General features: G+C 41.6%; 1 protein-coding gene across 1 annotated transcript in view; it reads right to left on the minus strand.

Moving 5' to 3' along the window:
- Window positions 1–16,582, minus strand: part of PPFIA2 (PTPRF interacting protein alpha 2) — a 278,103-nt gene that overhangs the window by 75,311 nt on the left and 186,210 nt on the right. The window contains exons 7-11 of the mRNA XM_056845998.1: window positions 12,765–12,986; window positions 10,189–10,335; window positions 8,331–8,465; window positions 3,111–3,194; window positions 1,959–2,090 (exon numbers count right to left, since the gene is read on the minus strand). Of these exons, the coding sequence (XP_056701976.1) occupies window positions 1,959–2,090; window positions 3,111–3,194; window positions 8,331–8,465; window positions 10,189–10,335; window positions 12,765–12,986 (720 nt within the window). The remainder of the gene's footprint in view (window positions 1–1,958; window positions 2,091–3,110; window positions 3,195–8,330; window positions 8,466–10,188; window positions 10,336–12,764; window positions 12,987–16,582) is intronic.

The raw sequence follows: 16,582 nt of genomic DNA on the forward strand, positions 1-16,582 counted from the left end.
CACAGCCCCTCCCAAGCAGATGCTCTCCCCTGATCCACAGCCCCTACCAAGGAGGTGCTCTCCCCCTGAGCCACAGCCCCTGCCAAGGAGATGCTCTCCCCTGATCCACAGCCCCTCCCAAGCAGATGCTCTCCCCAGATCCACAGCTCTTGCCAAGGAGATGCTCTCCCCTGATCCACAGCCCCTGCCAAGGAGGTGCTCTCCCCCTGAGCCACAGCCCCTGCCAAACAGATGCTCTCCCCCTGATCCACAGCTCCAAGCAGATGCTCTCTCTCTCATCCACAGCCCCTGCCAAGGAGGTGCTCTCCCCCTGAGCCACAGCCCCTGCCAAGGAGATGCTCTCCCCTGATCCACAGCCCGCAATGGAGATGCTCTCCCCCTGATCCACAGCCCCTCCAAAGCAGATGCTCTCCCCATGATCCACAGCCCCTGTCAAGGAGATGCTCTCCCCCTGATCCACAGCCCCTCCCAAGCAGATGCTGTCCCTCTGATCCACAGCCCCTGCCAAGACGCTCTACTGAAGCACGCCAGCCAGGATATCCAGCAGAGAGGGGCTGGCCAGGGGGCTCTCCGGCTGCCAGGCGGGAAGTGCGTGCCAGCTGGGAGATCCATTGGGGAGGGGGTGGCAAGGGGGCCCTTTGGCAGGTGCGTGGGAAGTGCGCACCAGCTGAATGTTTAAGAGGGGAGGGGCTTGGCAGGGAGCCCTCGGGCTGCTGCGCGGGAAGCACGTGCCAGCCGGGAGATCCAGCGGGGAGGGGGTGGCCAGGGGGCCTTTGGGCAGCCACGCGGGAAGCTCGCTCCCGCCGGAGTTTCAAGCAGGGAGGGGCTTGGCATGGGTCCCTCTGGCTGCCGCGCAGGAAGTGCGCACCAGCAGTGAGACCCAGCAGGGAGGGAATGGCCAGGGGGCCCTTTGGCGGGTGCTCGGGAAGCACGTGCCAGCCGAAGGTTCAAGTGGGGAGGGGCTTGGCAGGGGTCCCTCTGGCTGCCCTGTGGGAAATGTGTGCCAGCTGGGAAATCCAGTGGGGAGGGGCTGGCCAGGAGGCCCTCCAGTAGCCGCTCAGGAAGCGCGCACCAGCCGGGGGTTCAAGCGGGGAGGGGCTTGGCAGGTGGCCCTCAGCAGGTGGGCCGGGAGCCGGATGAAATGATCCCACGGGCCATAAACGGCCCGCGGGCCGGAGGTTCCCCACCTCTGCACTAGGATTACAATTTGGATGGAAAACCATTAAAGTACAGACCTGAGAATAGGGTGTGTGTGTGTGTTTGTGTGTGTGTGTGTGTCTTCCACTGAAACCAATCAGAAACAATAACAAAATGGAATTATGAAAAATGAAACAACAATAACAAAAGGAACAATAGTGAAACAAAACCATATGAAGCAGGGCAATAGTGAAACAGTCCATTTTGGTATAACTAACAAAAACAAAAGAAATAAAACAAACTCCCATGCACAAGTCTACTATATAGCTCATCGACAGATTATCTGTCATTCTCATTGACATCAAAATATTGAATTTTTAAAAATCAAAGGCATGATCTACTCTAGGCAAACACTGTCATGCATTGTTCTCACATATATGGGCAGAAACCCACTGATTGAGACTGAGAACATGATTGGTCCTTCCAGCTCATCCTACTCTAACTGACAGCAGTTCTCTGTGCACTTAGGCAGAAAAAATTCTCTCCCAACATCAGCTACCTGATGACCTTTAGTGGGAGATATCAAAGACCTAATATGTGCTCTTCCAATGAGCCATAGCCCCCAGTGATAGGGGACGGTGTCAATGGGCATGAGGAGAGAATTTTGTGGGGTACTGAATTGTACTATAAACATTCAACAGCTTTTATTTCACAGGAGCAGGAACAAATTTCAACTGTGATAAAAGAAATCGTGAATTCATATAAACAAACACTGCATTCATTTTGCTAGTTACTTTTTTTTGTTGCTCAATTTATTTTACCTTTTCCTCCAGGGCTGCCATTCTTTCTTTTAAGTGTAGCTGCAGGCGCTCATTAGATTCTGTCAAAAGCCTGTCCACAGTATCTGATAACCGTTTGTTGTGCTCTTCGTTCATTTTTTCTCTTTGTCTGGCCTTCAGTTAAGTACCAAGGAAACAAAATGGGCAGTTTCATGGTTAACTAAAGTGCTGCTCTTATTGAAATATGAATATTGGTACAGTGCTGGAAGAAAAAAAGGAGGGTACCTTGGGTACCCAGCTATTGGTACAGTGCAACTAAAATCACAATAATACAGACCAAAGCAAATACTACTGAAAATAAAATTTTATCAGTACTAGAGCCAAAGCAGAACATTGCACAGCTTTGATAGGTAACAATTTTCTTATATTGACAATCATTACATTCAGAGTTGAATATTAACAACTGAACAAAATTCTGGGTTTCAGTCATAAACCTCGGTTTTTCAGGAACAAATTTTTTGTTGTAATTTATTCCATTAAAACTCACCACAGGAGCCCAAGTTTCACAAAGCAATTTCAATTCCATATTTGCAAAATCCCTGAATTCATTTTGTCAACATTCATGTTGCATAATTTATGTTTTCAGATGTTTACACTTACATTTGCAAACTGTTTCGGACAATACATATTCTCATTAAAGTACAATGAGGCTATTTTAAACAGTTGGCCAGGCTAATAAAGCAGCCTTTGCAGTTAACTTCACTGTAGCAAGTGAATTTGTGTCAAAATTTGGCGACCTCCAGGGTGATCACTTGGGTGGGGATTATTATGCACATGGCTGCCGTGATTTGTGCAACTGTGGCACCTCAAAAGAGAGCCTTGGGCTACAGCAGATGTATTGTTTAATACAACTGGTACTCCACATGATCCTTGCTGGTTGCAAGCTCCCTATGTGCACCCAGATGCCATTGAGTATTATTTATTTAATTCATTATTGATTAAAAACATTTAATAGCTGCTTTTCTACCTTACAGGAACTCAAGGTGGCTTACAATATAAATAGCAATACAGCACAATAAAATACTGCTGGCTGCCTGAACCATTTTATATAGCATGTACAAGAACAGAATGAAGAAACTGACTTTACCCAGTACAATGATAAACCATGCAATAAACTATCTGAAATGCACATACTCTTTGAAGCTCTTGATTTTTTTCTTCTAGCTGAGTTTCCAAGTGTCTCATGCGTTCTTCAATGTTGCCGTGTCTCTCTTCAGCCTGTGAAAAATAATATGAGTTTTTCTGAAACTTAAAAAATATTGTGAGTCAGAATCTCAATTAGTTTTAAAGAAAACATAAAGCAAGCTACTACTAACTGCAAACTTAGTTTTCAAAAAATAAATTTTTATTCAAACAGGCAGCTGAACAGCATTGCTTGAAATGTGTCAGCTACAAAGGCCTGTTAACATCCAAGCATTCAGCAAAACATTGGAGTTATTTATGAGCAATGAAATCAGCCAAATGTAACATGCAAACTGTGCATGGTTTGAACACAAACCTGCCATCATAAAATTGTAAGCTCTTTAAGCACTGAACTGCACAATGGTTGATTATCAATAAAATAAATAAGTAAATTAAAAAACAGAGTTCTTAAGAATATGAAAAAAAATCAGATGGATTCTATTTAGCAATAGAAAGTAAAGTCCAGTAGGACTACCTTCCTACGTATGGAGATCATTTCTTGTAGTTTAGCTTCCATAACATATTGATAATCATCAGATGAGGTAGAAGAGGTTGGATCAGACTAACAAGTCAAGGAAAAGGAGAGGGACAAAATTGAAAAATCAGAACTAAAGACACCAACACTGAACAGAACACAGCACAGAATGCTTAAAAGAAAAGCATGATTGCAAATTTAATACTTTAACTGACAGAATTTTATGTAGAATAAACCACACTTACAATAGGGTGACATGAGCAGTTGATGTGGATGAACTTAAAACAATGGAATGCTAAAAAAGCTAACAACCTAAGTATGGAAATTCCAGGTTAGTGATGGCTGGCTGATGAGAAATTACTCCTCCTTAACAGAGGGTTATTTTAAGCAATTCTGGCAAAGAGGTCTGATTGGAATTTTGGTGAACTCAGCACCTGGATGAGACTTTGGGAGTCCAATGCCAGAATAGGTTTTGTTTTTTAAACCCTACAATATTATTATAATGAAAACAATGTACAATGTTACAAAATACACTAATTCAAATGGGTTAGTCATTTATAGAGTAATGTCATGATAGGTTTCCTTACAAGTATAAAGGCAAATTACTAACAGCTTATCATGATAAAAATTATTGAGTCTGTGGTGAATGCAAAGCACTTGTGTCATTGCTACACCACGTTCACAGATAGTGGCTGGCTATGGCTCGGTTTTCGCTTGGCATAGTGAATGCAGCTGGGCATAGGATCACCATGGATTCCATGTTCATTGTGAGCAACATTAAAGGACACTGTAAAATGCTAAAAGGCTCACACAAATGAATCTTTACCTAATAACATAAAATAAAAACATAAGGATTCAAATTTTAATCAACTAGTTATTGCCTTTCACCCTGGAAAAGGTACAAATACTGTTTGAAAGCATTTGAAAGCACCATTTTTAAACTGAACAGTCCAACAGCAGCCCTCTAGCCACATGCTTGACAGCGTCCATTTTTTCAGTCCCAGGAAGGGAGCAGAAACAGGTTGCTTATTGGGTGGGCCACTACGTGGACTGCATTTTGTGTATTGGCTCACCCATGCAGCCGCAATTAAGAGAAGGCACCAATGATATCAGTTGTTGCTACACAATTCTGACAATGAATTCAGAACACATGGCTATTGAATATAAAGGCCTTCCAAAGATACACCTTTCTGACAGAAAAGGCAAATCGATTATTTGTTAGAGAAGTGATTCCGCCCCCCCCTTACCTGTAAGACTGCAATTTTTTCAAGTGGCAGAAGGAAGCAGTCTTTGAGTATTACACCAGGGACAGTATTTTCTCTTGGCTACAGGCAGGATCAAACTGCCAGGGTATCAAGGAGAGGGGTAACCAAGCTTCCCAGACCAAGCCCCCAAGCTAAGGCCCATCAGCCTTATTTCCCTTATACAATATGAGAAATGTCTGGAACAATACAGTCCATATCAATTATAAAGAAGATATGATAAAAAGACATGCAGGGGAATTGAAAATGGCATGCATGGGAGTTGTTTCAGTCTGTAGGATAGTGGTAATATCTCCCCTTGCCACTTCAGATGTATGTTCCATTTCATCTGAGGTGCCAAAGGGAGATAGTCACATCTGGAATGTACAAAAGCAGCAGATTCTTAGGGTGGGCCCAATCAGCAGCAGTTCATAAATAACTTTGAGCACCACCTTCTGCCACATGGTGTTTCAGCAGCGGAAAAGGAATCTTTAGGATGCCTTAAAGGTGTTCCTTTTAATGGGATCGTTTCCCAGTTCCCAAACCAGAGAAGTAACCACTGGCTACTTAAATGCTATGGAAATTGAGCTTCTCAGTTGCTTGATTGGCAAGCTCCTTCTGTCATCCACTTCGATCTGAGGGCAAGCAGTGGCGAAGAAAGCCACTTTTTGCTTATGCTTGTTTTTAGGAACATGTCGTCCACAACCACAAGAAGGAAGTGGCAAGAATACTAGCTTAGCCAAGATATTCTATTTCTCTTCCCTGTGAGGATTTCCCCCTCAAGTCACTTGAAACAGAGGAAAAGGCAACAGAACCTAAAACTTTATATGTTTTGGGAGTTCAACTTAACTTTCAATGAGCCTGGTTACATACCAGCCAGACAGGGATGGTCTAGGAAGCCGAGTAGCCCATTGTATCCCCATACAACCCTAACCGTAGCCAAGAGGAGGTGCTGTCTCAGATGTGATGATGACTGCTTTTACATGGGCCTTGTGAAAACATGGGCTTCCAAGTTCATGCGAAGCCAACCAAAACTTGAGAATGCTGTATTCTTGGTATATGGTTGTTACAGTATGCAGAAATAGCATGTGGTAGAACATTCCCTGGTTGACGACAGGCAAGATGCCTTCTCAAGGACACGTGCAGGGAATTTTTAACATGACATGGCATACAAGTTTTAATCTTTCCACTTGTACTTTGAAATGGTACAGCCAAGGAAAGAATGTATCTTTCACTATGCATACTAAAATCAGCGCATACAAATAGTCAACATGAATTAAGAATATACATGTAATTCATGTGCTTTGCAATTCCTGTTGCATCAAACAGACATTGTAGGTGGATACTTCTAAGTTGTCTCCCTGATCCTGGTCCTCCCTAACAGGCTGAGCTCATCTTCTCTGCAGGCCAAAAATCTCCAACATTTGTAAAGGGATCACACAATGCAGAATATGTTTATGTCTGCCAAGTTTGGTGTTACCATCTTTCATTTTATACATTAAAATTATTTTGAAACAGTACACTGTAACCGTTTATAAGGGTATGATGCAATGAACAAATACATCACAATGGGTTGCATCCAGCCAGTTTTTCCACTCTATCTCACTTAATTCCCCTCTTTATTCCAGCCTCCGTTGCACATGCTTTTCATACATGCAGGATTCCCAGCATAGCGTTTTGGTGGTAAAGAGGGACCCTCTCCTCCCTTTCTCACCAGCAGAAAAGCTGGTTGGATCAAACCCATAGTAAATACTTAATAAAAATGTTATGCCATATTACCGTTCTTTTCTAAGCAGGAGCTCCTAGTATCCATCCTGCGTACAAGTGCCTCTCTATTGACTGAAATGTCATAGGAAATGCTGTGATTTATTTATTTATTTATTTACATTTATATCCTGCCTTTCAGTTCAGTCAGGGCCACCAAGGCTCTGATTGCATATCTATTATGCACAGAGATATGCCCCACCAAAATTGGAATCAATGGGACATGTGCTCATGCAAAATTCCATCTTTTGCATCAGAGATCAGGGTGTCCTGAACAAGAATCACAGACAGCAAAGGACAGTTATCAGTGCTAAACTATCAATAGTATACAATGAAACCACCTATATATTTATTTGGAACCATTATCTGATGCTGACTTTATGCAAATTTTCTTCCTATTTAAAATGAAAAAAACTTACACTGGATCATCAACAGTAGACAAAGTACCGAGTGTCACATTCAAGTGCTGTGGACTCTCAGTTCAACCAATCAGACGCCTATTTAACAGAATGAACTGTACTCTAGATTCAGGCAAACTGTCTTCAGAAAATTAGCCAGCCTTCTGAAAATCTAATCTATTAAATGTTACTTTGTTTAGCTTTTTAAATATGAACATATGAGAACCCTCAGGAAATCATGATAAATGCTTTATCATAGATTAAACTGTTCCTTCACCAGGCTTATATGCATGCCGTCTATCTGAGCAGGCATGAAAATGCTTGGGATACCAGGACTGCTGGTGGTAGGTAATGATCATTGGTTGGATTGGAAGGGAACAGGCAGAAATGAATACAGAAGTGCCTGTGGGTAAGGGAGCTCCATGTGTGCATTTCAGATTTTGCTTTCAAAAGGCTTTCTATTATTTGCTGCCAGCAAGGATTTTATTCCTGTGTTCCTGAATTTAGCTTTATATGCCTAACAGAGCAATCCCATGCATTTTTATTCTGAACGTGAGTTCCAGTTAGTTCAATAGGGGTTGCTTCCAATGAAGTGTGCATAGAATTCAGCCAAAATTCAACAGAAAATGTTCTTTTTATATTATAAGGAAGAGCCAACCAAAGTCACATCAATAACTTGTGCATCTTCTATCACCAATGGTGACTTGCATATCCACCCACTGTGAGATACGCAAATTTCAGATGTGCAGATACTTATAACTTGGTGTAAGATTGCAACATTTCATTAGATACATCTTCTGTACAAATTATCCATTCATGTACACTCCCCCACCACACAATTCATTTGAGCAGGGTCCAGAAAAGAAAGCGGTTTTTGCCTTATCATTTATTTTCATGAAAGTGATCACAGTCTTTCTTGTAATTAATGTGATGTAGGAAATCATGGGAAAATTCAATGGCAAACAAAGCTCATGATTTTAGCTGAACTGGAATAATCATAACTCTTTTATAATACAATGTATTATAAAAAACACCTCCTTCGGAATATTGAGAGAAATGTACTCAAGCCATACAGTAAAGACCAAGCAACACCTCTGCCATTATGTTAAATTAAGCAAATGTCTTTATATATGATTAGTGTTTATTTACGGTGCCATTAAGGAGAATCATCTTTGTCCTTTCCATAATAGGCTTTTATTGCTGCTGGTGATGCTGAAGAGAGGAAAAAGGGATGAAAATCAATGTTAAAGGAAAGCATATTTCTGCAATTAACCTACTCTTTAGTTTATCCTACCTTTGTCAGTGCTGCAATTCTTTGAGCCAGTTCAGCTTCCACTTCAGGCAATGTCTCTGCTTTCCGCATTGTTTGTTGTAGTTTTTGCTCGGCTAATTCAAGACGTTCTTGAAGCTGTCTGTTTTTTTCTTCCATCTGAAAACCCAGAACAATATGATTAAAACATTCTGAAAGCTGAATAAGGAATTTACTGCAGTTTGGGGAATGGATGGACAAAGATAATTGTTTACAGGGAAAAGGAAAAATACTGAAAGCTTATTTAAAAAAAAACAACTTAATTCAGATACAGAATTTATAAGCTTTTAAACCATAGACCTGAACACATCCTAAATTTTATGCATGGTTACAACTGTTCCGTGTCATTTGCCCCTAAGGGCTAGATCAAAGCAGTACTAAGGGCATCTCACAAGAGAGAAGCCGGGGTATCTGCAGCCTCTCTTACTGTAATGCTGAGAATTACTACATGGGCCAAAACAGCAAAAATGTATTTTGTGCACAAACCTCATGATTCAGATATTCAGGAACATACCAAGGCAAAGCAGGTTTCAAACTGTAAAGCAGAAAGGGTAACTGATGTGCTGACTATGGGAAAACTGACATTATTTTAACCAAGCCACAGATTTACAGTAATCAGTTAAAGGAAGGGTGAAGGTTAAATGGGAGAATGTGATGAATTGTTTACCTAGCTTATATTTCATATTGCAGTTGTAGGCCCAAAATACAGCCTGAAGGGAATTGCCATATTGTTAGAGGGACTGTCGTCTTCATTATTTGGGGAGAGATTACAGTCAATGAAAGTTATACTAAACTTTGCTGGTTTCCATTACGGCAAGCTGCTGCTATAATAAGGAAGGTAAAGAAATCTGAACAAACTCTACCTACTGCATCATAAGAATTCCAAGATGGTCACTTAAGTGTCACAAACACGGACTAAACTGCATATCAGTATTAAATGCAGTGCCACATAACCTGTAGTCAAGAAATCCATCTGTTTTGATACTACCGTGATCTCAGATATTCTCACTGTCGCCAAGTTAAGTTATTATGCAGATGATGGTGTATGTATATTGGGTTCCAAATATTCAATCTGGCTAGCTTGTCCATTTGTCTAAACCAATTTGGCAAAGCATGTAATCATTTATATACAAATCTATTGAAGAAGAAGAATGGCAATGATAGACTGGAAAGCACATCAGTAGGTGCAATCAATTTCTTTTCTTGCTCCAAGTTTTCACAAATCAAGGCTGAAACATACCATCTCCACTCCCATGTGAAGATTAAAACTAAAAAAAAATGTATTCTTTTGATTTGCCACTATTTTATGTACATCTTGTACTCTGTAATAATTGATACTTCCTTGGAAGCCAGCGCAAATCCTTCAATCTGTGGATACTTAAAGGGAGCTCTTGCAAACTTGTACTCTGTTGCATGGGACGTTCAGTTTTTTATAGATCTGCTTCACTATTACTTTTTCTTTGCATGGACTCCTTCTAATTTTCACCAAACCCAACCATGTCTAGTTCCCAGGACCTTGTTCTCCTACTTAGGCAGAAGTCATGTCTGACCATTTCACATTTTCCAGCATGAAGCACTGATATTAAAACTGAGGCTTAGCCTTAGTTAAAATTAAACTCTGCCTAATCTGATCCACTGTTGCCTCTTCTCTTGCTTGACAGACAAATCCTAATTCTTTTTTGACCTAAATTCGCCAATATCTGGGAAGACAGTCTAAGTTCACAGCAAGAAACAAATTTTTAATTTCTTTTCAAGAAAAATTCAGTGTATAAGATCATTAAATGTACAAGACTATTCTTTTCCAAAGTTTGTTTTAGCCTTAGCAGTGATCCAGATACTGAACCTGACGCAGGAGGGCCTCTTTGTTTGCAAGCTCATTTTCTAGCTTATCATTCATGTCATGGATGGAAGTGGATTCCCTCTGTGCACTTAGGTAACGCTTCTCCAGAGTTGTAATTCTTTCTTCCATGTCTTCTTTCTGTGCCATAGCCTTAAAAGAAGGAATAGTAAATCAAATGCCATGGTTTACATAGGGTGTCAATGTTTATTTTGCACCAGCGATAGAATGCTTTTATCTAAACCCCACTCTGAATTGTGTGAAGTCACAATCAACCAGGAGAAACTGCAATTATTGTTCGCAAGAGGAACCTCAATTGATCATTGTGCAAGGAAAATCTGAATATTAGTTTCAGTAGCATTTCTTTTTCTTTTCTTTTTTGAAAATTTTATTGGTTTTTATAATATAAATTTAATAAAAGTAATATAGAAAATTAAGTCATAAGTAATGTTGTTATAGTTATTTAAGTACTTAATAAAATAAAAAACAAAGGAAAATTTGTTGACTTCCCCATCACCTCTGTCCGCTTCTTAATAAAGTATTCTATCCCATCGTGATATGGTTTGATCTTAATTACTCTTATATCTCAGTTAAATTTCAATCACAATATTCTGTTAATATAATTAATTACACTTCTTTATATTAGCAATGTCATCTAGATCAGATTAAAAGGTACTCTTCCATTTTTCCCAGTCCTAGTTCATATTCACAATATTTCATCCAAGCCTCCCATTCCCCCATAAATTGAACATTGTCCTTTTGGTTTAAAGTAGCTGTAAGTTTTGCCATTTCCACCAGTGCAAACATTTTCATAATCCAGTCTTCTTTCCCAGGAGTGTCTGCCCCTTTCCATAGTTTGAGTAGCATTTCATAGCAAAGATGGTAATTCTTTTTTTGGGGGGGGGAAGGCAGAGGAGGTGCTTTTGATGCTTGCTATCTTTGGTATTGCTTGTGTGTCTACTACTGCACCCATGCTCTCCTTCACCATCCTACCCTCATCCCCAAGTTCTATTATGCTCCTATCAGTACTACCCTGAGTGTTTACACAGTTGTCCTTTTGGACTGACTTGTCCCGAATCAGAAGTTCCGTAGCTCCTGTTGGCTTTGCCCCAGGGATTAGTTTAAAAGCTGCTCTGCTACCTTTTTGATATTAATCACCAGCAACTGGTCCCCTTTTGGTTCAAGTGATGCCTTTCTCTTTTCTATAGTTTTGGCTTGTCCCAGAAAGTTCCCCAGTGCCTGACAAATCTAAACCCTTCCTCCCAGCACCACTTCCTCATCCACACACTGAGATCCTTGATTTGAGCCTGTCTAGCTGACCCTGCACATGGAACCAGCAGCAGTTCTCAGAATGCTACCTTTGAGGTCCTGGCCTTTAACTTCCTGCCTAGTAACCTAAATTTTTCTCCAGGACCACACAACTACATTTCCCAATGTCACTGGTCGGCCAATGTGCACCATAACTACTGACTCCTCCCCAGCACTATCTATCAACTTATCTAGACAGTGTATGATGTCCACACCTTTAGCACCAGGCCAGACAGTCACCATGTGGTCAAAATGCCTGTCACGGCCCCCTCTCTCTCTGTTCCTAATGACTGAATCACCCACTACCAAAAGCCACCTCTGTCCCAGCCACAAATAGGCAAGTGGCACAAGAGGATATTGGTCTGTCACCCAAAGAAGGGATCTTCACATCCTTCCTCCTCAGACTGATGCCTTACAACCTACTCCCACTCTCCACAACAGCAGAAGAGGTATCAGCACAGGAGTTTGACTGTTCTGCTAATTCCCTGAAGGTCTCATCCCCAAACCTTTCTCTCTGCCTCAGCTTCTCCAGGTTGGCAACCTTAGCCTCAAGGAAATGAACTTGTTCCCTGAGAGCCAAGAGCTCCATGCACTGAGCACACACCCATGATTTCTGTCCAGTGGGTAGATAATCATACAAGTGTTATCTTCCCACTTCATATCACACAATCAATACATAACATCCACCATTTGGAGGCCATTTTAAACTATTGTGGCTGCTAACCCCTATGACGAAAATTAATAATGGACAGTGTATTCACCACAAGGATCCTATTCTTTTTCACCCTACCCTTATTATGAGGATCAAATGGAAGTCAGAAAAATATGTATGCTTACCTGAACTCTTTGGAAGAAAGGCATGATAAAAATGTTATAGGTAAAGAAATAATCCTTTAAAAAAGTTAAACCCCTAAATTGCTATCTACTGCATACAGACAACTTACTGTGTGAAAATAATCAGCCAAGGAAGCAAAATTATGACATTTTTATGCTGATACTAAGGAAAAAACGGGGGAGACTTCAGGTCAAGAAGATTGGACAGAAGCCATTAGGTAAACATTTGAAGCCATTAGGTAAACACAGAGAAATACAAATTATACTTTTTTTGATGGATTAATTTGGTGGTAAGTCTTAACAATTAAAAACATATGCAGTTTGGTGTGATCCTTCGTTGTTCCTTCCCATACCTTTATTATATGGTCCAACACACAAAATACAGAAAGGGTAATATTATACTACTTCACCAACAAATGGAGATGGTATAAGTTGTTTACCTCTCTAATGTCCCTCTGATATTTGGTGTTCATTTCTTCAGTTTTAATGAGTTCCTTTCTAGCTGACTCTGCATCTTGCTCTACTTCCCCAACTCTGGAAGATAACGAAGCCAAGCGTTCTTTCATCTGTACCATTTCATAATTCTGCTTTTCAAGAAGCTCCTGTAGTTCCACCAATTGACTGGTGTCATCATTTGAATCTATAGAGCCATTTGATAGCCGCTGAAACAAAAGAATACTAACATTTATCTATTGAAGAAATGGAAAAAAGGCTTGCAAAATCAACATTCATAAACAATTGACTTTTTAATGTTAATCTGGAAGATCCGGATTTTTGCATTGGTTAAGTCTCCAAAATAAATTGCCAGAATTGATCAGAAAGCAGCATTCCAGGTAAATGCAAGGAAATACAAGTAGCTTCACACAACTATGTTAGAAGTTCAACATCAGCAAGTTGTGTCCATGTCTGCCCAGGACTCTCCCCTAGCATTTTCTCATGATGACCTGTTGCAGTAGTCATTGTAGCAAACTAGTGGTGAGCAAGGTTATTTCTGCACATTTTCATCCCAATGAGGTAAGATTAGGAGAGTGAGAATCACAATGATATGCTATTCTGGGTAGCATGGGTCATATGTAGTGCCCAGACCAATAATGAAAGTGAGTATACACTTGCATGTGCACATGCATATCGAGGAACAAGGAGCATGCACTATCAAGGTGACGTATGAAAGATTTTAAAAAGGGTCTTTTAATTCATAAAATCCATGAAGCTGAAAGTGAAATTTCAAAGTCTATGGATCTTTCAGACAACAATTAAAGAATTAAAACTTATGTTACAGAGTCACCAGTTACAAAGAGAGGACACAGCTCAGTGACAGAGCATCTACTTTGTATGTGGATGGTCTTAGGTTCATTCACTAGCATCTCCAGTTAAAATGATCAGATAATAGGTGATGTGAACAATCTCTGTCTGAGACCGAGAGCTGCTGCCAGACAGAGTAGACAATACAGTACTGACTTTTAACAGACTGGTCATATGAGATGACTTAGTAGAAGCACAGGTCCCAGACTTACCTGGGGCCCCATTTTCGGGCCTGTATGGGGTGGGGAGGGGGCCAAATAGGGTTACCAGGCCCCTCTTTGCCATTGGCGGGAGATTTTTGGGGTGGAGCCTGCAGAGGGCAGGGTTTGGGAGGGGAGGGGCTTCAATGCCATAGAGTTCAATTGCCAAAGCGGCCATTTTTCTCCAGGTGAGATGATCTCTATCAGCTGGAGATCAGTTGAATTAGCAGGAGATCTCCTGCTGCTACCTGGCAGTTGGCAACCCTAGGGCCAAGGTGTGGTGAAGGCCACCTTTGGCTGGCAGCACAGATGGGCCACCTACACGTGGGCTTCCGTGGTGATGCTAGCCCTCAGAGCCTTGCTTTCCCATCTGGCCAATCAGGCACCAGCCTGGCCAGGCTGGGCATGGGGCTCTGGCAGGTAGACTGTTGGGAGGGAGTCTTCCCTCTGCTCTGCCCAGCCCAGAGGGGAGGGCCCCTGCTGTGCTGCTGGTTGCAGTCGGCTTTCTGGTTTTCCCCACCCACCCCTCGCTCTGCCTGTGCAGTCACAGGCTCATTCTTTTGTCAAATTGTTGCTTTTCTTTTGGTGCAATGCTGCATGGTTTCCTTTTATTTTGCATTGCTGCAACTGCATTCTGGCAGTATCAGCATTGGGTCAGATCCATTTTCATAGGAAACATGGTCTGTGTGTTGGTTTCTCCCAGATCTGGGGATCCCCTTAAGAGAATCTGGGTTGAGGGCTTGCAAGGGACATGTCCACCTTGGACACTCACACTCTCAAGTGGCAGGGAATACCATGCAGTGGCTGGCACCCATGTGAAATCTCACATCCTGCCATCCCATGAGATCCCCCAGTAGGCAGGCTGGGGTGATGGGTGTCCATCAGCCGGCAGGCAGATCAGCTGATGTCTGGATCTGCTGCCCCATGCTACACCAAGCTCTTTCAGCTGTAACTAATAAAGTTATGGCCATTACAACTCCAATAACATGTCTGTGGTAACTAGCCTGTTTGGTCTGTTCACCTCTCCTTCTCCCCTCCCATTTTGCTGCTGGGTCTGCAAAGAAGCTTCATGTGTATAAGAATTCTACCACTTTCATTCAAGCAAGACTACCTGCAAGGGAAAATCAGCCTGGCTGAATTCTAGGAAACAAATTATGTTAAGCTGATCCCCTACTTTCCCCCTTTACTCCCCTTCTTTGTGCTTCAAGTGTTTTTAGAATGTAAGGGGCTCTGCGTCTCTCTTCATTGATGTAAACTGTTTGGGAGATGATTGTCAGAATTAACATTAATTAAGTACTTTCAAATTGCAACCAATGTATGGTGACCCCTCATGGAGTTTTCAAGACAAGAGATAAGCAGAGGTGGTTTGCCATTGCTTTCCTCTGCATAGCAACCTTTGTCATCTTTGGTGGTCTCCCATCCAAGTACTAACCCTGGCTGACCCTGCTTAGCTTCCAAGCTCTGATGAGCTTGGGGCTAGTCTGGGCTATTCAGGCTGCTATTGTCAGAAAAGAGTGATATACATATCATAAGAATATTAAATAATGAAGTAAGTTATATTTGATAAGAAAGTGTACCTGGCCCCCTCACTTTCAGTCTTCAGAAGGCAGCTGAAGACAGTTTTATTTAGGACTGCATTTGATTAATTTATTTTTTATTTGTTGGCAATCCTAATTGAGAGTTTAAATTGTGGCATTTTATGCGTAATTTTAAAATCGTTTTGTTTACTTTGTAAGATGCCTAGAGTTCTGGAAGGTAGAAAGGGGGCTAATAAATGCTTTAAATACATTAATAAAAGTAAATGCTGATATTTGCTAACATTTCAAATATACCCACAAAATTATTTTACTATTGTTTTTAAATGCCTATGGCTGGGAAATATCTGGACATTTTACATCAGGGCACATCTGCAGGATATATATGTCTACAGATTATTGCCCATAAATCTGGAATCCTTAAACCACATGCAATTTATCTTTTCAGAACTTGCTCAGCCAAGTAATCAGTTAATTAATGTGTTACAAAGATTGGTTGAAAAGAATGGTTGTGTGGTACTAACTTTCTTAAATTAAGAATAACAAAGCGTAGACAAGCCCATTCCTTAGGAGCCAGCATGACCCTGTGCTGGTATAGGTGCCACCTTATCACAGAATAAGGAATCAAGAAATAAAGAATATCACAGAATATTCCTTATCATGGAATAAGGTAGCATCAACACTGGCACAGAGACAGCCACGCCAGTAGAGCTTTCCCAGAAGGAAAAGTCCACGCTGGCTCAGGGGGTGTTCCCAGGGTGATCTGTTTTGGTGGCATAACCTGGCTTTGTTCAATGGGACATTTCCCCCTTTTTTAGTATTTTTATTTTTAAACCTTTCTTTTTTGTCTCCACTGCATCCGGTAAGCCTTTGAGGAGGCTGTGCAGCTCTGCTGCTCCCAGTAGCTGTGGATCTCTGTGACGGATCTTCAGCAAGAGCTGACAGACCAAGAGTGGGAGGAGCCAGAGAACTGACATTCTGAGCTATGAGAGACAGAAAAGCATTTGAAGCTTGGGACCCAGCCTGGATAGGAGACTGTGAGATAGATTCGAAGCTTGGGACCCAGCCTGGATAGGAGGCTGTGAGATAGATTCGAAGCTTGGGACCCAGCCTGGATAGGAGGCTGTGAGATAGATTCAAAGCTTGGGACCCAGCCTGGATAGGAGGCTGTGAGATAGATTCGAAGCTTGGGACCCAGCCTGGATAGGAGGCTGTGAAGAG

The sequence above is a fragment of the Euleptes europaea genome, chromosome 3 (assembly GCF_029931775.1).
Source record: "Euleptes europaea isolate rEulEur1 chromosome 3, rEulEur1.hap1, whole genome shotgun sequence".
NCBI classification, from domain to species: Eukaryota; Metazoa; Chordata; class Lepidosauria; order Squamata; family Sphaerodactylidae; genus Euleptes; species Euleptes europaea.